The sequence below is a fragment of the Thunnus maccoyii genome, chromosome 3, assembly GCF_910596095.1.
Source record: "Thunnus maccoyii chromosome 3, fThuMac1.1, whole genome shotgun sequence".
NCBI classification, from domain to species: Eukaryota; Metazoa; Chordata; class Actinopteri; order Scombriformes; family Scombridae; genus Thunnus; species Thunnus maccoyii.
Window position 1 is genome coordinate 18,836,490 of NC_056535.1, and position 22,907 is coordinate 18,859,396.

General features: G+C 38.0%; 2 protein-coding genes across 5 annotated transcripts; both read left to right on the forward strand.

Annotated features, from left to right (window-relative positions):
* The first annotated feature begins 4,528 nt into the window (after positions 1 to 4,528).
* Positions 4,529 to 9,336, forward strand: LOC121894174 (green-sensitive opsin). Its single transcript, XM_042406587.1, has 5 exons — positions 4,529 to 5,271; positions 5,468 to 5,636; positions 7,340 to 7,505; positions 7,677 to 7,916; positions 8,646 to 9,336. Exons 1-5 carry the CDS (start codon positions 4,908 to 4,910, stop codon positions 8,742 to 8,744), a joined length of 1,038 nt encoding a protein of 345 aa, XP_042262521.1. The 5' UTR covers positions 4,529 to 4,907; the 3' UTR covers positions 8,745 to 9,336.
* Positions 9,337 to 9,999: 663 nt separating this feature from the next.
* On the forward strand, positions 10,000 to 20,662 carry LOC121894175 (green-sensitive opsin-like). 4 transcript variants are annotated; one of them, XM_042406589.1, is made up of 6 exons: positions 10,000 to 10,459; positions 15,704 to 18,040; positions 18,167 to 18,335; positions 19,028 to 19,193; positions 19,641 to 19,880; positions 20,082 to 20,662. In XM_042406589.1, exons 2-6 carry the CDS (start codon positions 17,677 to 17,679, stop codon positions 20,178 to 20,180), a joined length of 1,038 nt encoding a protein of 345 aa, XP_042262523.1. In that variant the 5' UTR covers positions 10,000 to 10,459; positions 15,704 to 17,676; the 3' UTR covers positions 20,181 to 20,662. The 4 variants fall into 4 exon arrangements, with proteins under 4 accessions (XP_042262523.1, XP_042262526.1, XP_042262524.1 ...); XM_042406592.1 differs by having other exon boundaries at positions 17,586 to 18,040; XM_042406590.1 differs by lacking the exon at positions 10,000 to 10,459 and having other exon boundaries at positions 15,570 to 16,448; positions 17,586 to 18,040.
* Positions 20,663 to 22,907: the final 2,245 nt, after the last annotated feature.

The following is a 22,907-nucleotide window of genomic DNA, read 5'->3' on the forward strand; positions in this document are numbered from 1 at the left end:
GGATATTACATTGCATTGCAATGAAAGTTGAGCCAGGTTCCACTTATTTGCCAGAGTCCCCTTTTGTCATGTGGAGTAGCAGGAATGGATCCAAATACAGAGACCAGAGTGCAGAGTTGACAAAAATCTTCTATAATCTTGAGACAAGACAAGACAGGACAGGACAGGACAGGACAGGACAGGACAGGACAGGACAGGACAGGACAGGACAGATCCAACAAAGACTGAACAGAAAACCAGGACTTAAAAAGTAACTGAACTAACGAGAAGATGAGGTGCAGGTGGGGAGATGGGTGGAGAACTCAGGAGAGGGGAGTGAACAGCCAGGGAGCTGATTGGCTGGGGAAACACAGGGAGAAGGGCAGGGCTGATGAGGCTAACACAGGGCAGGTGTGGGGAAAACAGTGTGGGGCAGGGTCACCGAGTCTAATTGCAGGGCAGTTGTGGAGAGAAAAACAGGCCAGGGAGGGGTGCAGAGGGCTGTTCCATCAATGCAGCTAAAGAAAGCTGCCCTTACTTGAAAAAGCCTGGCTAGAATTAATGTCAACATTCATTTGAGGCTCAAGCCATTCTACTAACGCAGGCTAGCTGCGTCTAGTCAACGCTAACTCAAGCCAGGCTGGAATAAGCTTGCAGTGTGCACGTGTATGGAGTACATAAGCAGCCCAGAATGGTCGATTGTCTGAAAGACGATACTATGTCGCAAAAAAAAGAGAAAATTAGAGCGGTGTTCTTCTCCGCAGCAGAACAAACCTGCTGATGAAACTATATGAAGAATATAAAGGAGTTTTCACCAAAAAAGAGAATACTGCTACAATTAACAAGGTGAAGGAGATGGCTTGGCACAAAATTGATGATAGATTAAATGCATATCTGTAGGTGTATAGTGATAGCCTAAAGGTTAGAGGAGTGAACTTATTATTAGAAGGCTGACGGTTCAATCACTGCATCTGGCTTAATGAGTCTGTGTGGGGAAAGTGAAGAGCAGTGCTTGTCATGGTTTTATCTTTATTTGTTAATAAATGAGCATTCAGATCAGTGAAGTGGTTATATTATCACTAGGCTATATAATATCAGATGTATATTTAAAATGATGTTGTAGGCAACTTAAGAGAGCCAACTTACCAACATTATCATACTCTTTGACACATTTTCTCTTGCACAAAATGTCCATTTACAAGCGTCAATGAAAGTTAAAAATTAAGTTGCAGATGGAGATAAAGAAACTGGAGAAGGATGTAAATACAGTGGAAACCGCTTATTGTGATCATGTCTGTCTGGGTCAAATATATATAATCACTATAATATCATAACCTTTTCTTTTTCTTTAAATTGTCATGCAGAATATATTTATTAGCCTACATGAATATAAAGTTACTGAATTTTATTGACTGTTTCAAAATACAGTACAACTGTTTCAAACGCACTGTGCGCATTTTTGAAGCAGCGGGTTCTGACTCTTGCCAATGACAAGTTCCTTATTTTCCCCGGCAGCAGAACAGGCGAAGATAGCGGTGAATGTTGCTCAAATTTCCCCCCCCCCCCCTTTTATTGTCATAAGCTTCGAGGAGACTATGTTTGTCATTGACAGAAATTGACTTCCTGTCTCCGTCATGATTTCAGTGTTCACGCAGCAGCAGCCGCTTATCATGGGAGTAAAGTACAAAAATAGATTTGCGTAGTTTAAAATGTTTTTCCATATGTTGTCATGTATGAAGAGACCGAAAATGAACACTGTAGGCGGACTACTTGATTTCTATAGGTAACTTATTTAAACAGCATAAATGTTGTATATGAATTATTCTGTCTCAGAGCTTTTTGAGCCATATAAACAGCTGATCACTGTAACTGTGATCACTATAAGCAGTTACCACTGTACATTCAAACACAACAGAAGGTCATGGTTTGGACTTTATTTAATTTTCTTTTTGTCTTCACAGCTTGAACAAAATGAGTGAATGAATAAATAAATAACTTCAAAAATAACGCTGGCACACTTTTATTTCTTAAATTATAAATGCTAAGCTTTTAAATAAAAGGGTTCACTCCAACACAGAAGTGACCACGAATAAAATGGGGATTTACTTAAGTATCTTTGTAAATGTCCCTCACAGTTCTTCTATTTTATGTTTCCTGAACACAGACAAGTGATGCGAGTGCGAAAAGACACATGACGGAAGCGTCTTTTGAGAGTGTTTCCGTCCGTTGGACATTCTTTGACATGCAGCTGAATTAAGCTTGACCGTTAGCCTGCCACGGAGCAGGCTAGTTCTGCTAACTATCTTCCTATGGTTACTGAGCTGGGACTCATATAAGCCGCAGAGATGGAGCGGAACTCTCATTTAAATTAGCGAGGCTTATCGAAATAAGCCAAGCTATCCCGTTTGCCAGCTTGATGGAATACCCCCCCGAAGGACTCAACAGAAATGCAACTCAGGAAACCCCAAAGAACACAAAAGCACAGAGTCCAAAAAACACACAAAGTCCAGGCAGGATGTGACACCTTTGTTTTTGTGTTTTTGCCAGAGCACTCTTCATTTGCACCCGCATTGCACCGCTGGACTGCCCCCATTCAAATAAATGAGAGGGTGTTTGTTAACGCAGGGCTAATGTCTGAATGGAATAAAGCAGTAGCAACAACAGAATTGCTTGTCTGTTTTTTACGGTTGTAATAAGCCATAAGATTATTTTCAATACCCACAATCTTTCTGTAATAGGCTCAGCATGGTGCATGCAGTAACCTTTGTGCCATCTGCTGCACAGTCTCCACAACAATTAGTGTGTATTGAATTTATGCAAGTCGTGCCATCGTCCATTTCAAGGGGCATGTGCCAGGTCCATGTGCCAGCCATAATTACATAATTTTAGAGGTTTTCAGGTGTGTGCACAGGTTTCTGAAGCCTGGTGTGCGAACCATGCAGTGAACCTATCCCTAACCATATCGTAGTTGTCTTGTGTAATAATGTGCCAATTTTTATTAAAACTGAGAGCTCAATGGGTTGCCATAGACTTCCATTAAAGAGCAAAAGAAAGATCCTTTAAATACCTTGATAATTAGACACTATTAATAATTAGATTATTATTATTTTTTTTTTTTACATCTATATATACTACAGTAATTATTTTAAATCATCATATCATGTAGCACTCTTATTGAAGGTCAAGAGCTGAGAAAATCATGACAAATATCTGGTTGTTTTTTTTTAAATTTAACCCAACTAGAGAAAGACTTCACACATTGCTCCTGCATTAGACCATGGCGTTGTTTTTGTTTTGCCTGATCAAACAGTAATCTGCTTACTGGATGAACCCTCTAGCCTCCAATACTTGGCCTTTCGACCCTCAGTACCAGAAATACAGTCTGCACACATCTATGGCTGTGTTTGTGAAACAGTTACTGCTTTTGGAGTTTATTTCAATATTCACAATATTTGACATATTTGTATTCACTCTAATAGTGCTGCTATGTATTTAGGATAATGCCATAAAGAGAACAGTTAATGGTATATTCAGTGAGGAATTATTCTGTTTGATGGTTAATGGACAGTATTTATTTATTTATTTTTACTATTTTATTTATTATGTATTATTGTTATTTGTATGTGTTTAATTAGTCAGTGACATGTAGGTGACCATTAGATTGTTACTTTGTTGTGTGAGAAGCCCCTCCCCTCTGCCTTCTTAAGTGCAGTGCTTTTTAGCCGTACCAAGAAACATCATGCTTTTGGCTGTTTATATTGTATATGTTGATATTCTTTGCTCTGAACTGTTGAACTACATCTTTAATACTTCTTTAACAGCACTGAAACTGCACCCATAGCCAGTCTTTTGAGTGGACCAAACGTTATTCCTTAATGTAAGCAGTATTTCATTTCAGTGTTATGTAGATGAAGTACAACTTTATCTTGATGTTATACCACATGAGCTCACCATTCTGACTCAGAGCCTGGCTAAAATCTAGTCATCTTAATACTTTTTTTTTTACATTTAAATTATTGTAATTCATGAATGACTGGTTCACAAAATATAAAATGTATTAGCACCATAAAATATATCAGAACATTTGTTTATTTTGATTCTGACTCAATACCTGTGGATCTGTGGAAAAATACTGCTGAGCTCAAACTGCTCTTATCTATCTATCTATCTATCTATCTATCTATCTATCTATCTATCTATCTATCTATCTATCTATCTATCTATCTATCCACCTTCCTATCTATCAGCAGTACTGCAGCTGCAGTGCGGCTTTACTGCGCAAACTAACCAGCTCTCTGAAATCCTATTAAGAAATTGCTTTTTGCACCGAAACTAAATGGATAGCTGACTAATCAAATTATAGGTTTCAGACAGAGTATTCTTTTAATGGTGTTTAAGTAATAAATATATTTTGTTTAATTTTAAGTTCTTTATTCAATTTAAAACACTCTCCTCATGTCTGAAGTGCAGTTCTTTCAAAGCACATCACATACTTAAGTAGATATAAAGATGGATAAACAGGAATTTGTGCTAACAAGCAAAGATTATCTGCTGGTCTGCTGGTGCATTTTTCCATTTTGTCCATTTTCAATATTGGAATAAAACAATAGCAATACAAATGTACCTTACAAAACAACTTGAAGAAAAAATGGACAAGCAATTCGGTTACATTGCTCACTCCAAAGATGAAACACATCCTTAGGAAAAAAAAAAAAACCTCTTCCCTACTTTGGCAACAAGTGATTATACTGTTGCCAAAGATTATAGGCTGATTTCTCATGCAGATCCTCTTTGCTTATCTTCTTGACCCATTGTGTGTCCGCCCTGGAGGGCTATATAACCATAGCTGCAGTATCACCTGTACTTAGCTGCCTCGACAGTACTCCAGGGTTAACCCACTCTGCCAAGCCAAATCCTAACTTGCAAAAATGGAGAACGGCACGGAGGGCAAGAACTTCTATGTTCCCATGAACAACAGGACGGGGCTTGTGAGGAGTCCTTTTCACTATACACAATATTATCTGGCAGATCCATGGTTTTTTAAACTTCTGGCTTTCTACATGTTTTTCCTGATCTGCACTGGCTTCCCCATCAACGCTCTGACTCTGGTGGTCACAGCTCAGAACAAGAAACTGCGGCAACCTCTCAACTTTATCCTGGTCAACCTGGCTGTGGCTGGACTGATCATGGTCACCTTTGGGTTCACAGTTTGCTTTTATAGTTCCCTCATGGGCTATTTCTCCATGGGAACCCTGGGCTGTACTATTGAAGGATTCATGTCTACAATTGGAGGTAAACCTTAAGAAATTGTATGTTTATTTGCCAGTATTACATACATATATGTTATTTATGTCTACTGATTGTCTAGTAAAGTTTCATGACTGACTCACATGAATATACTAGTTGAAGTCAAAGCTGTAAGCTGTTATAACAGATGGCAGGATTTGAAGGTTCTCACCACAACTTCTGTTCTTTTTCTTATCAACAGGTCAAGTTTCTCTCTGGTCTCTTGTGGTTCTAGCTATTGAGAGATACATTGTGGTCTGCAAACCCATGGGTAGTTTCAAATTTACAGCCACCCACGCTTCAGCAGGATGTGCATTCACCTGGATCATGGCTATGTCTTGTGCTGTTCCTCCTCTAGTTGGCTGGTCAAGGTAATGAGCTAATTCCCCCCAAAATGGATAATATGACCATGTCCGCATCATGGACAGCAGCATGGAGAATGGAGAGGTCATGATTTGAACATTCTTTAGAAAAATGTTCTTCCTATTTGGTTTGTGAACATTTTACTCATCAACCTGATCAATCAGATGTGGTGATGAGGTGACACTACTGGAAGGAGACCAGTAGGGCTAGTAACATATGTAAATGGTCACATGATCTGAGAGGTTGTAAACAAACCCAGCGCAACCATTTTATCTACACCACCAAATTAGAAGAAACAATACCCGATGTTTAAGCTTTTACACAAATAGTCCTTTGTAAACATCTGTTAGATTTTGCAGACACCGCCTTCCTAGTTCAAGTTTGACTGACCATACTTTACATCCACATATTAGATAATTATAAGACATAGTCTGGGTGTGTTTACTTATTGCAGATTTTTTTCAAATTAAGTGGTTAAGACAGCTAGTTTAAACTGAAGGTTTGGGTACAACCTGTCTGGTCATGTGACTGCTCGATCTCCCTGCTGGTCTTCTTTTTCTAGTGACACTGCTGCAATCAAGTTAGTGAGCAAAAGTTAACATGGCAGATAAGGATCATGGCCCAAACTATAAGAATAAGATCCAGGTTATAACAAAAACAAAAAAAAGAAATGTAATTTAAAGTTAATTTATGATGATGACTACAGACTTCAAACTTCAAAACTGCATAGCTGAAACAAAACATCTAATTTTATTCATTTAATTAAAACAATATGCAAATGTAAACAAATTGACCAAAACATGAGATTTATCATGTATTAACTTAATATTTCATGCTCCAAAGTATTGGAGAAAAAATATTTAAAGCAGTAATTAAGTAGCAAATTCCAACCTTATAGAGTTGGTTTGTCCCAAAATCAGTCTTAAAAGACCCATTAATCCAAATCTTCCTGAAAAAGCTCAATATCTGCATGTTCCAGTAGTGACATGCTTGAAAAATGTGGCTACTTCATGGGCATGAAAATGGGTGTGGCTGGGTTCAATAGTGCAGAAATATCTTTCTAAAATCCATTTTAGTCTCTAATTACTGCACTAGAGCAGCCAACCGTTGATGCGTGAAGTACATCTTCATATGATCAAATGACACTGACCTTTAATTTTGTAGTGTCATATTTACCAAAAAAGTCACAAAGTCTTTTCCTGAATCCACCTGAGCACAAACATGTTCATAAATATGTACTGCAAAGGGCCAAAGTTACAACTATACCAAAATATGGTTCATTTGTTCTGATTTTAATCAATACTTCTACTGGAGGATTATCATTTGCTGCAATCAATGCACCCCACAAATCCTATTGATTATTATACCATTGGAAAAGGGGCAGTTTCAACCCTTTCCTCCTGTCTTCTTGAACAAATATTATAGTAATTCTGGCTCCAGACACCTGAACTTTTTCCAAGTGACATTTGGTGACATTTGGTGACTGTTGGTGCCGCTACCTTCCAGCTTTGAATTATTTGATACTAAAATTCCTCCAATCCTTTGAGAAATCCTAGTATTTTCACTGTGCAGTGGCTTACATGTATAACACGACACATATTTATAGTTCCACTTGACTCTGATGTGCTTGATAATGATAGACACAAAATTACAAAACGTAATGTAAACATATTATATTATGTATCCCACATTGTATGTTTGGTAATCACAGGTACATTCCTGAGGGTATTCAGGTTTCCTGTGGACCCGACTACTACACTCTGGCCCCAGGCTACAACAACGAATCCTTCGTCATGTACATGTTCACCTGCCACTTCTGCGTCCCTGTCTCCACCATCTTCTTCACTTATGGAAACTTAGTGTGCACAGTGAAGGCGGTAAGAGACATTTACTCTAAAATAATGTAATTTTTAAGCATATCAGCACTACACAGTATTTCCAACATACTGTACGTGTCCAAAATATAGATTGATGATTTAATGTGAAGAAAACATTCATCATGCTTGGTGCACAATGCAGACAATAACTGATGATGACCTAATTTTTAGGCTGCAGCACAGCAGCAGGACTCAGTATCTACCCAGAAGGCTGAAAAGGAAGTGACACGTATGTGTGTCCTGATGGTGTTGGGATTCTTGTTGGCCTGGACTCCATACGCCAGCTTTGCTGCATGGATCTTCTTCAATAGGGGAGCTGCATTCTCAGCTACAGCCATGGCTATCCCTGCTTTCTTCTCAAAGAGCTCAGCATTGTTCAACCCAGTCATCTATGTGTTGATGAACAAACAGGTACGGTATTTACCATCTTGGTAACACTTTACTTTAACCTCCTATTTACCATTTTTAAGCACTATATAAACATTTGATGAAATGTTTTTAAGACTCGACAGTATAATGTTAGCACATATTAAGTGGTTATTAATGTACTTGTCAGCAATTAAAACTTCTCTGTGAAGCATCCGTAAGTGTGTATAAAGTGTTAGTGAATTAATGATAACACAGTATATCATAGCTGCAATCTTATCTAATGATATATGATTTCATACATGACAAAAATCCATACAGTGCATTATAAAAGTCATTTACAGAAGAGAAAATGATTTATAAATGTGTTAAAAATGTGCAAAGACATGTTAAACTTGAAGATTCACTATAAATTACACAAGGATTTCATCAGCATGTTGTGGTCTTCATCAGCTGATGGAGTTTGCTCAGTTGTTGCAGAGAGACAAAATAAATAGATAAATATTGCATTAAAAATATATATTTTAACAGCACTTAATTAATAATTAAAATATTACATATTTCATAGTTATACACAGTACATCCATATAAAATATAAACAGCTGTCTTATATTAAATTATCTGTTAGTCATTTGTTTACAAGCAGTATATGTATACTGCTTATAAATGCTAAAACAGGGGGTTAAAATAAAGTGTTATCCTATTTCTATTGTTTTTGTTCAATGTTTAATGATTGTTCATTTTCTAATTGTACAATGTACTCTGTTTTTTCAGTTCCGTAACTGCATGCTGTCCACTATTGGGATGGGCGGCATGGTGGAGGATGAGACCTCAGTATCAACTAGCAAGACAGAAGTGTCCACTGCATCTTAAATATGGAGACATTTTCATATACCTGGACATTTTACTTTCTTTCCTTTCTTCCTTTCTTTTTCTCTGTTTCCTAAGCAAAGACGAATCTCAACAACTCTAAAGGATTTTTTCACATGGACCAAAAACATTTGAACACAGTGTTATCAGTTGGTTATATACAGAAGTGACTCCAAGAAATACTGCAGGATATTACAAGTCACCTAAAAACCTTTCACACTGTACAGTATGTGGAGAGTGCATCACATGCAAAGCACCAGTTTTCTCTTATGATGACCAGGGCCATTTCTTGTTCATGTTACATAAAGTGGAGCATTATTTCAAGAAGTTCTGCGGTTAAATCACAGGTACCATCATCATGACTTCTCACAACAGTGAAAAGCTTGAATGTGCTGTGATATCTGGCAAGCTATCTGTCCAGTTAGCCCCATTAGTGACAGGATTTAAAAAAAAAAAAATTCAACCATCATCATCTTCATAAAAAATGTACCAGCAATTGTTTTGCTCTGCTTCATAGAATCTTTATTTTGTGAGGGCCAGAATTGATTTTCTTGGCTGATTGTACATATATTTTATAAATACATATGGCATTATAAATGTAGGTAAATAAATGCATGCATCCAAATATGTCTGTTTCATTTAACACACCTGTTATGAAGAATGTATAACTTTACAGTAATTTAAAGTGAAGCTCATCTGCTACTTAATTAGTTTTTTTTAGGCATTTTTGCCTTTTTTTGGTCCCTGACTTGGGCTGATTCTAAGTATGTTGCAGTTAGATTCAGCTACTTTTATTTATTGAATGGGACAGTGTGCAGTTTGAAACATTAAAGATGCACTGCACCAGAGTTAGCTTGAAGCTAATTTGCATTTGTAGTCCCCAACAAAAAACATACAACAGCATAACAACAAACAGTAAAAAGCAACCCCCCCCCCCCCCCTCCCACCACCACCACCACCCCAAAAAAACAAACAAACAAACAAAAGAAACCCACACAGAACACACCATACAAAATACAAAGCTACACACAGCACATCACAAACACCCACAATGTCAATTAGAAATAATGTAAACAGCGTCGGAAATTAACGGGGGGCAAGGGCAAAAATACCCCAAGAAATCTCAGAATGCCCCTAAAAACCGTGATCAAGGGACAAAAATTGCCCCCAAAATTTCGAAAAAAATAATTTCATATTTTTCATATTTACCAGTTTAGGTGAATATCCTAATTCTACATGATGCCATCATTTCATTTTAATTCAATTCATTTAATTTCAATTTCAACACACAAACACAAACAGCGCTGTTGTTCACACTACGATACCTGACAGGGGTGTTGCACTCCTGCTGCACCTGCAGTGAAGTTCGCTGCCAGGATGGACCGCTACCTCCTTACAAAAACTCTAACTGCTCCACCCGATGAAAGCAACCTAAGTCCCTGGCCGTCACCAACACCGCCACCAGCAAGCAAAATTAAGACGAATAAGACGGCAATGAAAGTTGTGGCTTCAACTATTGAAAAATGGAAAATAGAATGGCTCGGTGTCGAAAAAATGAATTAGACGACTCTCCTCTACTGCAAGGCATGCGGGGCTAACCCACCCAATAATAGCCTGGAACCGCGAAAAAGTAATCACGACTTTATTAAAGGCGAACAGGTCAAAAAAGTGTTTGGCTCATCGGCACCAAGCCAGCAAACATAATCGTTTTGCTTATGGTAAGTAATATTAATGCTAACGCTAGTGTCTTTTGACTGGCACGTTAGCCAACATAGTGTTAGCAGTTTGGCTAGCTAACATTACGTTAATGTTAACAACTTGCAGTATCTTGCAGACCATCGTTGCAGTTTTACATAGGCTGTTTTATTCTCTTATCTCATATATTCTCGCTTTTTGTACAGATCTGTCACTAAGCCACCTTCGTTTTTTTTTGTTTGTTTTTTTTACACTGAACCAAACAAAACCAGCATAATGCCACCGTGTGTGCTTTTACATAGCATCCCAGCATGATGTGTAACACAATAGCGTCAGCTCCCTGTCCAGCCATGCCAGCTATCCCGAAGCTTCACACAGACGTCCATCCGGCTATGACTACCTCCGTAGCTGACTTATTGGCATAGTAACTCTGCCCCCCACTGCGTGTCCATACCTTTTATACAGAACAGCGAGGCGGAATAAAGGCGCAGCATTCCCGCCTTGAACAGGCTGTGTAAAAAGGGCAGCAACTAACATTAATGGGCTCAGTGCACCGCGTGAAATGAGCTTTTATTCCCAAATCTAGAACATATTTTTTACTAACCAATGAGGCAGTGCTGGATAATCGAGTCTATTATGTTATTTTCATCATGTTATCGTGGTCAAAACCTCAGCATGGATAAATTTGGAGATGAAATAAAGAATGCTAAAAAAAACTTCAGCTGAAGGTATTTCCAGAAATGCATCAATAAAGAAGGAATATTACATTATTTAGGCTCTTTTGACAGTACTTGTAGCTACTAGTCTGTAATGTAAAACTGTGGCATATAACACATCAGACCCACAATGACAACGGTAGCCTGGCTTTGACTTGTAGGAGGTCTGAATATGACATTATCCCCCCAACCAGAACTTTTGGTAAATTTAATTAGATCAAACCAATTAAATATCGTCATGATCTCAAGATCAGTAAATTGTATTTCTCCAGTACCCCACAGTGATGGAAATGCATTGGCTTTTTGTCCAGAGTTTTTAAAGTTTGTTTGTATAAGGACTGAAGAGGTTTTATGGCTGTTTCTCCAGCCTGCCCCCAACATGTGATGCAATAAGACATGTGGGAAAGAATCATAGCATGCATAAATATCTTGGCTGCGTCCAAAGAGAGACAGTTTCTAATATGTCTAAAATTTGCTAAGTTGTACTTTATGGTTTTAACCGTTTTTTTTAACATGTTTCTTAAAGTTCAAATTTGGATCCATTGTCACACCAAGATATTTAAAATCAGTAACTATGTCAATTTTTTCACCTTTTATGAAAATATCAGCATTAGGTTAGGTTGTACCATAGTCTTAGAGAAAAACATACCCTTTGTCTTGTTTACGTTATGTGGTATGTGCCTTTTGGATATCAAGGCACCCATTTGTGAAACAGTTTTTTTGCAGCATCCATGAAGTTCATTCATAAAGCCCTGCAATACATGTAAATTTTTCACTCAGGTTGAAACATTTTCAACTTGTGCGAATGCGTATTCGTGTTCATTCGCACTGTCTGTGGCTAATTTGAGCCTATTTGTGTCTTTGCATTGACTTTGCTTGTAATTGCACCATATGTAAAATTTGCTTCATGTTCTGTCTGAACACACTATTAGTCCTTTACTGGTTGTACAAAGTGTAGCTACAAAGAAATACTCATGGTAATTATTGTCCCATGTTCTCTCCTGTTAAGTTGGAGTGAAGATTTGCATGGGCACTATCCTAAAAAATTAAAAAAAGAATTGGGTGGTACATGACAAGACATGCGTGTTGCGGTAATTTGTGACTCTGAGTGTTGAAGGTTTTCTATGTGTGTTAGCCCTGTAAAAAAACAACTTGTAGGGTTTACCCCATCAGAGCTCACCTGAGAGGCTGCAGCTCACCTGTCTGTGCGTCTCTATGCTGCTCAGGCTGGATTTTCAGACGGGATTTTCATAATAAAATAATGCCTGACAGTCACAAACAGATCAGTTGGACAAGCTATGGCTAATTAAGCTTATAAATGATGTTCATGTCTTAAAGACACATATGCAATAATCAGTGGTGGTATGTAACTAAATAGGGGTGGAGCAGCGATTTTAAAAGTGTGGTGGTTCTAGAGGTGGGACATGAGCACGGCAACTCCCCGCCTTCGAGCCCTGTTCCAGTCTCAACATGCCAAATCAAAATGAATGCCAAGCATTTAAACAATGTTTTCTACTACTGTAGTTGTAACCACTGCTTCAGCTTACCATTAAATAATTACTGAGACCATATGAGTGTAACAACTCAGCAGAATTCATTTAGGGTCTGGTAGCAGTTTACTACTTACATCCAGTTATTTGTATGAATTTCTGTACTGGGGCATAGCTATCCTTATTATACATAAGATAATCACAGAGTATCTTTATCCCACTTCCTTACATACCTTATAAACATTAAATTAAAGGAAACTTACACTTCCATTAAATAAAATGGATAGTTATAGATGCAAAACAAATTGATCCCTGCTAACAAATCAGTATCAGTAAAGAGTAATTTCTGAGTCCATGGATTAGTACAACCTAGACTGTCTTCAATTTTTTTTTTTTTTTAAAAAGTGTCTCTTTTAGTAGGAATCCAAAGGGGACCTTTAATTGTCTTTAATTGGGAAATTAAATACCAACAGTTGTCCAGGAGGTTTTGTATCAGCAGGCGTCAGTTCCTCTCACAGGGAAGAAGCTGTCCCTCTTCATCTGAAGTCTTCCTCAAAGCTAACAGGAGAATATCACATAAGCAGGTGATTTGAGGCTAGTGAGTGCAGAGAGTGAGCAACTAGCTCTCACAGGCTAACGGCCACAGCTACAACCATCTGAGCCCTTTTTAAGCTCAATAATAAATAGCAATATTACTGTGGTCTAGCTTTAATACACAATACAAACTACAGCTCATTCTAACTTATATTAAATGCAAAACACACATTACTCCCTAATATAAGGAGTAAAACTATGATGTCTAAAGCAACATATTCCTTTGACATTTAGCTTAAAACAGCACGAACTATGTGAGTTTACATTCTGGACACAGACGTAACTTGTACAAACTTCTCGCCAAAGTCCGCCCAGCATGGTGGCTAATTAGCAATTAGTTTAACTCACGATTAGCGATTAGCATGCTAATAAACATTAATTTGGTCGTTAAGACTTTACCATAAGGCAGGCAACAGATTGCCATAAGACAGACAGATGTTACACATCTTAAATATGAATGCTCACCTTTGTCTATGACCATTTAAAAAACGACAACAGAAGTGACTTTAAAAACCAAATTTGACACCTGGCTTACATTTAGGATAGCCTATTTTATTTATGTTCAATGATTTTAGCTGAACTGACACATCACATAACAAGACAAAGTTACAAAAGATTCTACACTCTTCATTCTTCAATTCTACATTACTATCTAGTTAAATAGCTGTTTCATACGTCTGATCTGTTATTCAGTGGTGGTGTAATCTGTTATCACAGCCAGCAGTGAGTAACAGAAGCACTATTTCTGAATGCTCAAACGTAACTTTACTATACTTTAACTGTTTACTCTTCCCTGGCCTGCTGGGTTGGTCAAATGCCAGTGATTGGCTAGATGGTTGTTCAATTAATCTAACTTGACCAATAGGGTTTTTCATGTATGGGAAACTCAGTTTCATTTCATCAATGACTACCAGGAAAAAGTGGGGGGGGTGGGATTATGTTTCTGTGAAAGTGCGGGTGTCATAACACCTGTAACACCCACGGCTGCGACGCCCCTGTAACTAAGTACATTTACTTAAGTACTGTGCTTATGTACAATTTTGAGGTACTTGAACTTTACTTGACTATTTCCTTTTTATGTTACTTTATACTTCTACTCCACTACAATTTAGATGCAAATATTATACTTTTATTCCACTACATTTATCTGACAGCTTTAGTTACTTGTTACTTTGCAGGTTTATATTATTAATACAAAATATAAATGAACTAATAAATTATATTGTATTATTATGAATGAAATGACACAGCATTATATAAAGTGCCTTCACCAGCTGCATCAAAGTGATGTACACATGAATACATCACTAATAATAATCCAGTGACATTATACATATTATTCTGAAATGCATAACGAGTGATTTTACTTTTAGCAATTTAAGTATGTTTTATCTCTGATACTTATGTATTTTTACTTAAGTAAGATTTTAAATGCAGGCCTTTTACTTGTATCAGAGTATTCTTACACTGTGGTATTCTCTAATTTTACATAAGTAAAAGATCTGAGTACTTCTTCCACCGCTGAATAAATCACAGTTTCAGGCTTGGAAAGCTACTTTATACAGTATATTAAAACACTATGTACCAGTGTCAGACTTCTCTACCTTTGTTTGAGTAAAATATACCTAAACAAGTAGTATTTAAGTGTAGTTGACTACCAGAAAAGAAGTCTTATTTATTACCTTTGGTGTTGTTCTTGGGACCTCTGTGGGACAGAGCCTGAAAAGCTGGAAGGCATCACACATGAGTTGAAGGCTGCAACTAACAATTAGGTTATTTTATACTTATACTCCATTACAATTTGAATGCAAATGTACTTTTCACTCCACTACATTTATTTTTTGGTTACTTTGGAGAGTCAGATTCTTAGTACAAAATATAATCAACCAATAAATAATGATTATTATCGTATTTTTATGGATCAACATATTCATAAAGTAGTTAAAATTAGTTCCACCTTTGCCAGCTGCAACCTCAGTGATACTTACACATAAATGCATCAATAATTATAATCCAATAATATATATTTTTCTGAAATGGGCCATTCTGCATAATGAGTACTTTTACTTTTGGTACTTTAAGTATATTTTAATGCTCATACTTTTGTACTTTTACTTAAGTAAGGTTTTGAATGCAAGACTTGTAACAGTATTTTTACACTGTGGTTTTACCACTTTCATGTAGGCAAAAGATCTGAATGCCTCTTTCACCTCTGGCAATAATAAGTCTGCTCTTGATCCAATCATGGAAAAGCATAGAGATGGCATTAAATAGTAAATATTTCTCCCACTAATTTCAAAGATTAATGTTTGGAGCACAACTGTTACTACAACAATCACAAATTAGCTAACATCACCTAACACTTGAAATTAAATATAATATCAAATCATTTTAGTTTTGTCCAGTGAAGTTGTTTTCAATCCTGTGACGTTTGGAACGTTTATACTCTAAATACTAACCGCTTCAGATTCTCCACCTCACTGACTACACCACTGCTGCTGCTGCATACAGCTTAACGTTGAGAGTTGTAAGATCATCAGGTGAGTATCCCACATATCCTGCTCTTTCACTATTTATTATAATGGCACACTTTTTGCAGAAAACACACAAACCTGGTAACTCTGCAGAGATCTTACTGTTAACATAAGGTTAAAGTGGCTAGATTGTTTGAGATCGGTAAAAAATATTGGTAGGGACAATCCAGCAACACTTTGATATTGGTAGGGACATGTTTTTTTTAATTAACTTTATTAACAGCACATTAATATTACAACACAAATAACTTTACAGGGAGTATTAGAGATAATTAAATCACCTAGCAGTGTTGTCCACAATGTCTCTCAAGAGATGTCCTTTTTGTTTTTAGATACTTTACAGACAGAATCATGGAATATCTGATGTTTAACATCACACAAGTTTTTGTTTGGAAGAAACTGAGGAACTCTATGGAAACACGGAAGGACACTGCTGTGATGACCCCTAGTGTCATCTTGGGATTTGATCTGGTATTAACCTGTATCTCTCCTGATTCTGCAGGTGACCGTTAGTGTGACCTGGAATACTTGAGGGCCCATGGTATTTCCTGGTTATTTAAGTCCGGCTGCAGCAGGCAGTTTTCTCTAAGACACGGCTGCTCCGCTGCCGCTACTCTGCTCTCTAACCCCTCTAACAGCAGGCACCTGCTTTTGGTTATGTTGTTGCCTAAGTTTCTTGTAGGTTTTGCACCTTACAACACACACATACATTCACCACTCCTGCACATCTTACACCACTGATTATACTGTAATCAGTGATTACAGTGACTGATTATACTGTAATTATAGACATTTACACCCCACTCCTTGTTAATCCTCAGTTGAGTCTGTTATTTACTTTGCTAAAGTAAATTCCTTTCGTTGTGGCCACTCAAGCCTGGTCATAAAACTGGTTATCCTCTTACAACACACTGCCCGGTAATGACAAGAGTCCATATAATTCATAGTCATATAATGACTTTCAACCCAATTCTTTACCATTTTTTATGAAACAAAATATTAAAACTTATTTGTCCATACTATATAAATAAATAATGCCTGGACACACTGGCTAAAGTACTCACTGTACATGTAGAACTGTTATATATTTTATTTGTTTTCAAATTTGATTAAGAGTTAAAGCGCCCCCGTCAATTTTGGGATAATATATTATCCAAATTATGTTTTATATTATTTTATACTGGTGGTGTCAGCTTTCATAATTGTGGAAACTTTCTTATGTTCTTAAAATAGAGATAAAATGAATCTTTTCTCTTCAATAACATTCACACTACTGTGATGAATAGTAAAGGTGATAATTGAATAATGAGAGAAACACATTAAAACATAACACTAAAACATGTTTTCTTAAAGGTTTGAAAAGACAAATACAAACTCAAGCAAAGGACAAATGAAAGATTAAAGAAAAAAATTCAAAACATGAACTATACTCTAAATTTAAAGTCTGTTTATTATTAAGCAACTAAAAAGAACGGTTTGAATGTGTAAGAGGTCATCAGTGGTGTTGTATATATAATGATTTACAAAAACAATATATCACTATAATAAAAAGGGAAAATTTCAGTTGGTTAGAATTTGCAAAGACATTTCAATTTTTCTTCAGATAAATTAAAGATTTTCAAACCCTGTTCAAACCACAAATGCTGTGTGACCTATTAAAAAAAAAAAAAAAAAAAAAAAAGAGAAGGAGAGTTGAGTAGCTCAAACTTCAACCGCACTTCCACACGTTGATGATCATCCGGTGTTAAGATGAATTACCAAGGCTTTAGACGAAAGACTTATTCTCAATCCCCCTGTAATCCCCTTTTTGAACAGTATAAATCTGACGCCACTTGACATCAGCTGCAGAGGGGTACAACATTGCTTTGAGAAAAACTACACCCATCGGTCCTGTCATTCAAAGAAGATGGAGAACGGCACAGAGGGCAAGAACTTCTACATCCCCATGAACAACAGGACGGGGCTTGTGAGGAGTCCTTTTGAGTATCCACAGTACTACCTTGGAGATCCAATCCTGTTCAAACTGCTGGCTGCCTACATGTTTTTCCTGATCTGCACTGGCTTCCCCATCAACGCTCTGACTCTGGTGGTCACAGCTCAGAACAAGAAGCTGCGGCAACCTCTCAACTTTATCCTGGTCAACCTGGCTGTGGCTGGACTGATCATGGTCTGCTTTGGGTTCACCATCACCTTTGTAACTGCCATCAATGGCTACTTCGTTTTCGGACCATTGGGCTGTGCCGTTGAGGGATTCATGGCCACTTTGGGAGGTGTGAACTAGGTTTTAGTTTTGTAACACAACATTTTATTGTCTTTGTCATGGAAATAAATGTTTTCCATATTTTGCAGTTTTGCGAGCAACAATCATAACCAGATTTTCTTTAATTTGCTTACAGGTCAAGTTGCTCTCTGGTCTCTGGTGGTTCTGGCTGTTGAGAGATACATTGTTGTCTGCAAACCCATGGGAAGCTTCAAGTTCACTGGAACTCACGCAGGAGTTGGAGTTGCTTTCACCTGGATCATGGCTATGTCTTGTGCTGCCCCTCCACTGGGTGGCTGGTCCAGGTAATTCAAATATATCTTCACCAAACTGAAACTTTGCATGAAACTACACCCCAAATAGGGCAAAAGAAGAAAAAAATCATAACTTCTCAGAAAAAAGAAACAAAATCTCAGACTCAAAATCCTCAGAAATATATATATCTTATAAGTGATTTTTTTTAGCAAAACAGATATTGAGGGCTTAATATTTTAACCACAGACAGTAGAAAAACATGGATGTTGCATTGGTGACATCTCTCACTGGTTTCTGCAGCTTTATTTTGTCTGGGCAAGGATGAGCAGGAAGGTCAAACTGACTCTAATAGACTTAGACCCTTATTGCATCATTCGCACAAACAAACAAGGATCAAGACTTTAATCTTTTATGAAAACAAATACTCTATACTTTGTGAAAGAAGTTTAGACATCTGACTAAAATGCTTTGAATTGGCAAAACTAGTAACTAGTAAAAACTTGTAACCCTAAAAGTTGTAATTCTCAAGATAGTTTTCAAGGCGGAATGAGTTCATAACTGAAACCTAGAACAGTCTGACACAATCTGAATCTCTCATTCTTGCTTCAGTCCTTCTTCTGCACACTCATCGCACTTCTTGAAATGCACAGCAGGTTTCCTTCTCTGCTCTCATTTATTGTACAGTATTGACTGATTGTGTAACAGCTGCTCTCTGCTGACCTGCCTGTATTCTCACACACAGGTACATCCCTGAGGGTCTGCAGTGTTCTTGTGGACCTGACTACTACACTCTGGCCCCAAGCTACAACAACGAGTCATATGTCATGTACATGTTCATCTGCCACTTCTGTGTTCCAGTTGGCACCATCTTCTTTACGTATGGAAGCCTTGTGCTGACAGTCAAAGCTGTAAGTCTTATTTTCTAACTGTGCATTACTATAAATAGTATTGTCCTAGTCTATGTAGGGTCGCAGGGCTTTTTTGTTAATCCTCACTTTACCATCCTCATACATATATAAAGTCACCTGTACATTGCCTTTAATAAATACCTCCCACATTGCCCACTTTTGTTATAAGGAGGAGTATTTTTTGCTGTTTTGCTGTGCTTTAAAGTATCTTTAAAGTGCACAAAATCACTAAATAAATATTTATTACAGTTTTGCAAAGTATTACATCAGCTTTCTTTAAAACAGTAAATACTAGATAATCTACTTTTAATTAGATTGCTAATTTAATTGCTAAAGACTTGTAAGTTTGGTGAGAAGATTAAACATTTAAGACATAGACTGCTGTTTCTGATGTTGAGTACACATCTTTCTAACCTCCTTCCTGCTCTTCTCTTCAACACATTTCAGGCAGCAGCTCAGCAGCAGGACTCAGCATCCACCCAGAAAGCTGAGAAAGAGGTGACACGTATGTGCGTCCTGATGGTTATTGGATTCTTGGTGGCCTGGACTCCATATGCCAGCTTTGCTGCATGGATCTTCTTTAACAAGGGAGCTGCATTCTCAGCTACAGCCATGGCTATCCCTGCTTTCTTCTCAAAGAGCTCAGCATTGTTCAACCCAATCATCTATGTGCTGATGAACAAACAGGTCAGTTTGTTGCTGAGCTGTAGCAACTGTCACTGTAGAAACTGATTCTCCTTTAAGGGAACAAAGGATTTCTCTTTCTGATATGTCACCCTTTAAAAAAAGTCTTGAAAAAGTTGAAACTATTAATGATTAATAAATTGATTATTAACCCTTTATAGATCAGATCTCTTATCTAACCTCTGTACCTGTTCTCCTTTTCAGTTCCGTAATTGCATGCTCACCACAGTTGGAATGGGTGGTATGGTTGAGGATGAGACCTCAGTATCAACCAGCAAGACAGAAGTATCCACTGCGTCTTAAGGATAATTTTTTCACTACTCCGGAAATCCTCCTTCCTGATGTCTTCCTGATTCTGAATGGCTGTCTTGAAATGGAAATAAGCAAATGGACACAAGCGAATGATCTTTTTGGCAACAAATGGGAATAAATCAAAGAAAACATGCCAGTGACAGCATTTCAGCATTTCTGTGCAGATTCTTAATTTCTGTATGTCTGTGATTTAAAAAACAAAACAAAACTGGACTCATATAAACCACAGCTTCAACCACAGAGTTATTGTTTGGATCTCTCACGAACAGGATCAAGCAAAACATTGTGAAACACAGCCTGAAGTGTTTTCTTGTCACAAATGATGATAACTGATGCTTGTGATATGTTTGAATGGGTGAGTGGATGAAAATCACCTTTGTATATTTATGACAGGTTAGCATGTTTGTTGGCCTCTGTCATAATATTCTGTATATATTTTATAAACAAAAAAAGTGTAGAAAAGAGTTATTAAATGCATGCATGAAAAGACTTCTTGGTTGTTGTTTTGCATTTTAACATTTCAATTTATGCTTGGTTTCACTTGGAAACTGTAGAATCAATGATTCCTTTCTACCTGCAGCCGGCCTACACATGGGCATGAACCACTGATCTGTATTTAGCAGTATCAGCTACATATAATTCTTAAATAGGTGGCAAAGGACAAAGCGAAGGTGTCGATATTGTAACCCTAGTTCTATAAGCACAGGCGGAGCCCTCCACTGGACTCTATGGATAATACTCTCCTCCAATCACATAAACATACTTGCCCACAGAGGTTTGCATAAATGTAGCTGGTCAATCAGGACGTGTCTACCTGAATATGTGTGGAGCCCACAGTTTAAAGGGAGCATTCCTGCTCTCCAACATCACACAACCTCTTCAGCGAGCGGTGTGGGAATGGCAGGGCTTGTAGGTGGAGGGCTCCGCCTGTGCTAATAGAGCTAAGGTTACAATATCGTAACCTTCATTCTGTCTCACACAGGCTCCACCTTCCACTGGACTCTATGGGTACAGTTGGTGGAGCCTGATGAATGAATGCCCTGCCATGACAACCCAGCTCCACTGATCCTTACTGGCTAAAGGTTAGTCACAGAGACGTAGTGGGCCCCAGCCAACGCAGATACTATACCACTGAACTGGGTGAGGCCATGGCCTAACTTTGCAGGGGTCTACTGTCATACAACAAACCCTCTGCACACCTCATTCCCTGGGTCGTCAAGGAGCACGGGAAAAATGCAGGTGTTTCATACCCAGAGGGGGGGTCAGGTGAAATACAACTGACACACATCCATCTTTTTCACCAGTCTTGGGTCAATTCAGCGAACACAGACTGTGAAAAGGAGCCTGACATGTTTAAGAGATAACCGTATGAATGGAAAAGGCATAGACCACGATGATGCTGTGCATATGTTCTTGACACTCATCCCACTAAACAAGACCACCGACACTGCCACGCTGCATGTGGAGTGTGCGTGGAACACAGTGGGAGGGTCTTTTCCCGTCTGCCTATAGACTTGGGAGATGCACCCACAAAGTCACCTAGCAAGACATTTCTTAGATGGGGCTTTTCCAGCCACATGGGGATTGTGCGTTCAACATAACATGCTAACGCGCGAACAGGGCAAAGCAGCCTCAATGTCTCTCGCATGGGGTGGAGGGCAAAATGCATGCAGCTGAATAACCCTCTACCTGAAAGAAGGCCATATATTCGTTGGAACAAAGGATGGATTTGGTCTGAGAGTAGCTCAACTGCAGTCACCGCGAAGCAGCACGCAGCTGGGGTGAACTGACAGGACGCTCCACTCATACACTCTCTCAGCTGAGGTCAGAGCAAGCAGCAAAGCTGTCTTGAGTGGGTGCACTGTATGGGAGAAAAACATTGTGAAGTGCCCCTCCTTTGAAGAACATGAGATACTGTGCCCTATAAGATGCCCTTACGATGGAGTAAACTGGCCTTTATGGTATAAATTAATGTATCCTTAATGTAGGTTGACCATTAGGAAAATAAAGCATCCTTAAACACATTCTGTAGCTGACATTAGAGTTTTAATCAACCACCAAAACAGGACAGGAACAGGACAGTTAGATCTTCAGAAAATATCACTGATGTGATCTTGACCAATGTCCAATGATTGTACACCCCTGAGTCAGGAGTCAGGAGAAAAATCATTGCAGTCCAGTCCAGTCATGTTTAATAGAGTCTATTCCATCTTCTCCCCTCTGGTGGGTGCTAGAGAGCACTGTATGCCAAAACAAACAGACACAAGATGAGCATTTTTATTTGTAATCTTTATATTGATAAATGGTTCAATGGCTGCATAAAAGTGATATTCATACTTCATGGACAGGTGTCCCGTGTGGAAATGCTTAACATATTAAAACATGATTCTTATATAGCCATTATGTGGTCAGTTATTAGATGTTTTGGCTAATGACTCATGAACCGTGAGGTGTGGTAAGACAATAGTTGCAGTGTGTTCCTTGGATGAAGCTGACTGATATAGGCTACGCCCATTTGCACCTGGCCATTTTGGATTTTTTGGTAAACACAAGTTACATGTGAAGTGTTTAGTCTCTTTAGGTTTTAATAATCTCATGTTTTAATGTTTTACAAGCTTAAACCTGAAAAACGTGCATACACGATGTGTTATGTTGCTGATGGGATTGCCACATCAGGAAAACGCTCATATGGGCAGTTTTTGAAAGTAAGTAGCCTAC

What these genes read in the sequence shown, in the direction of transcription:
- LOC121894174 (XM_042406587.1), top strand. Translation starts at nt 4,908, where the DNA reads ATGGAGAACGGCACGGAGGGCAAGAACTTCTATGTTCCCATGAACAAC. An exon ending in ATTCATGTCTACAATTGGAG is followed by an intron (nt 5,272 to 5,467) that starts GTAAACCTTAAG and finishes TCTTATCAACAG; the next exon opens with GTCAAGTTTCTCTCTGGTCT. An exon ending in CCTCTAGTTGGCTGGTCAAG is followed by an intron (nt 5,637 to 7,339) that starts GTAATGAGCTAA and finishes TGGTAATCACAG; the next exon opens with GTACATTCCTGAGGGTATTC.
- LOC121894175 (XM_042406589.1), top strand. Translation starts at nt 17,677, where the DNA reads ATGGAGAACGGCACAGAGGGCAAGAACTTCTACATCCCCATGAACAAC. An exon ending in TTGTGCTGACAGTCAAAGCT is followed by an intron (nt 19,194 to 19,640) that starts GTAAGTCTTATT and finishes AACACATTTCAG; the next exon opens with GCAGCAGCTCAGCAGCAGGA. An exon ending in ATGTGCTGATGAACAAACAG is followed by an intron (nt 19,881 to 20,081) that starts GTCAGTTTGTTG and finishes TCTCCTTTTCAG; the next exon opens with TTCCGTAATTGCATGCTCAC.